We start from the raw sequence: 1,257 nt of genomic DNA, 5'->3' as shown, positions 1-1,257 counted from the left end.
TGCGGCTGGAGCAGCGGGGCCTGAGGCTGTCCTTCACCCCCTTCCGCGTGCTCTCCCTCCTCTTGGTCTTGAGGCAGTGAGTGACGACATCCATCACCCTTGAGGCAACCTGGACCAACACCGTGAGCTCAGATCCCAGCCTGAGGCTGCCCCGATCCCAAGGAGGCAGATTCTCACCCTCACTGCCCACCCAGAGCTGAAGAACAACCCTGTTCTTTAGCCCAGGACACTTGTCCCCTGCCCCCCCAGGGCATGGGGGGCCTGAGTGAGCTCCTCCCTCGCTGCAGCGTGGGTCAGGGGGTGGGACGGGCACTGCTCCGGCTCCAGTGGGGCTGGGGAGAAGCAGCTTCCCAGCGCCTCAGCCTTCCTCTTGTCCAGACCCTTGCAGCAAGCGCAGACACGTTAGAGTCATTCCCCTCTCCCTTCGCCTGCCTCTTGCACTGCCCATGCAGAAGGGGAGCACGAATAAAGGCATTAGTGAAAGCAAGCTCCAGCCTGTTTTCCTTACTTATTTCCAGGTCACTGCACTGATCTGCCTCCTCCCTGCTGGAGCTGCTGCTCTCAGGGCCCTCCTCAGCAGCATCTCACTCCTGGGACCAGGGAGGCAGAGCTTACCTTCATTTCCGGAGGGATGAGGTGGAGGGGAAGCCTGCTCCAGCCCATCTGGGCATGAGGCTGGGCCCAGAGGGGGTTATTGGCAGGCACAGGGATTTCTATACAAAATACTTTATTAGCCAGCTAAAAACAGTGATCAAGGGAGGAGGGGAAGGAAGAGGGAATCCACTCTTAGGCAGAGGGAAGGTCCAGAGTCCAGCAGGACTGGTCCATGGCCCTTATCCCCCTCAAATAGCCTGAGGGCAGCAGGAGGACACTGGATAAATCAGCCCCAGCACCAAGCCCGGCACAGGGATTTCTATACAAAATACTTTATTAGCCAGCTAAAAACAGTGATCAAGGGAGGAGGGGAAGGAAGAGGGAATCCACTCTTAGGCAGAGGGAAGGTCCAGAGTCCAGCAGGACTGGTCCATGGCCCTTATCCCCCTCAAATAGCCTGAGGGCAGCAGGAGGACACTGGATAAATCAGCCCCAGCACCAAGCCCAGCTTCTCAGCATAGCAAGCAGGTGTCTGCACCGGCACAGGGCACGGGAACAGAGCAGCCCCAGCACTGAGCTCCTCAGCACTAACCCAGGTCTTCCCCGAGCTGCTCCTGTGGCTGCTGAAAGCCCCCTGGGGAAGGGGCAGCACTCACACGGCCG

General features: G+C 59.1%; 1 protein-coding gene across 1 annotated transcript in view; it reads left to right on the top strand.

Annotated features, from left to right (window-relative positions):
• MAN2C1 (mannosidase, alpha, class 2C, member 1) overlaps nt 1-80 on the top strand; it is a gene marked incomplete at its 5' end in the record, with an annotated part of 11,817 nt that extends 11,737 nt beyond the window's left edge. Inside the window, one exon of the mRNA XM_010024500.1 lies at nt 1-80. This exon is cut by the window's left edge and continues 38 nt beyond it. Within this exon, the coding sequence (XP_010022802.1) occupies nt 1-80 (80 nt within the window).
• Between the last annotated feature and the right edge of the window lie 1,177 nt (nt 81-1,257).

Source organism: Nestor notabilis, unplaced genomic scaffold (assembly GCF_000696875.1).
Source record: "Nestor notabilis isolate BGI_N333 unplaced genomic scaffold, ASM69687v1 scaffold17071, whole genome shotgun sequence".
NCBI classification, from domain to species: domain Eukaryota; kingdom Metazoa; phylum Chordata; class Aves; order Psittaciformes; family Psittacidae; genus Nestor; species Nestor notabilis.
Note: the sequence above shows the minus strand (reverse complement) of the source record. Positions and strands in the feature narration are given on the sequence as shown.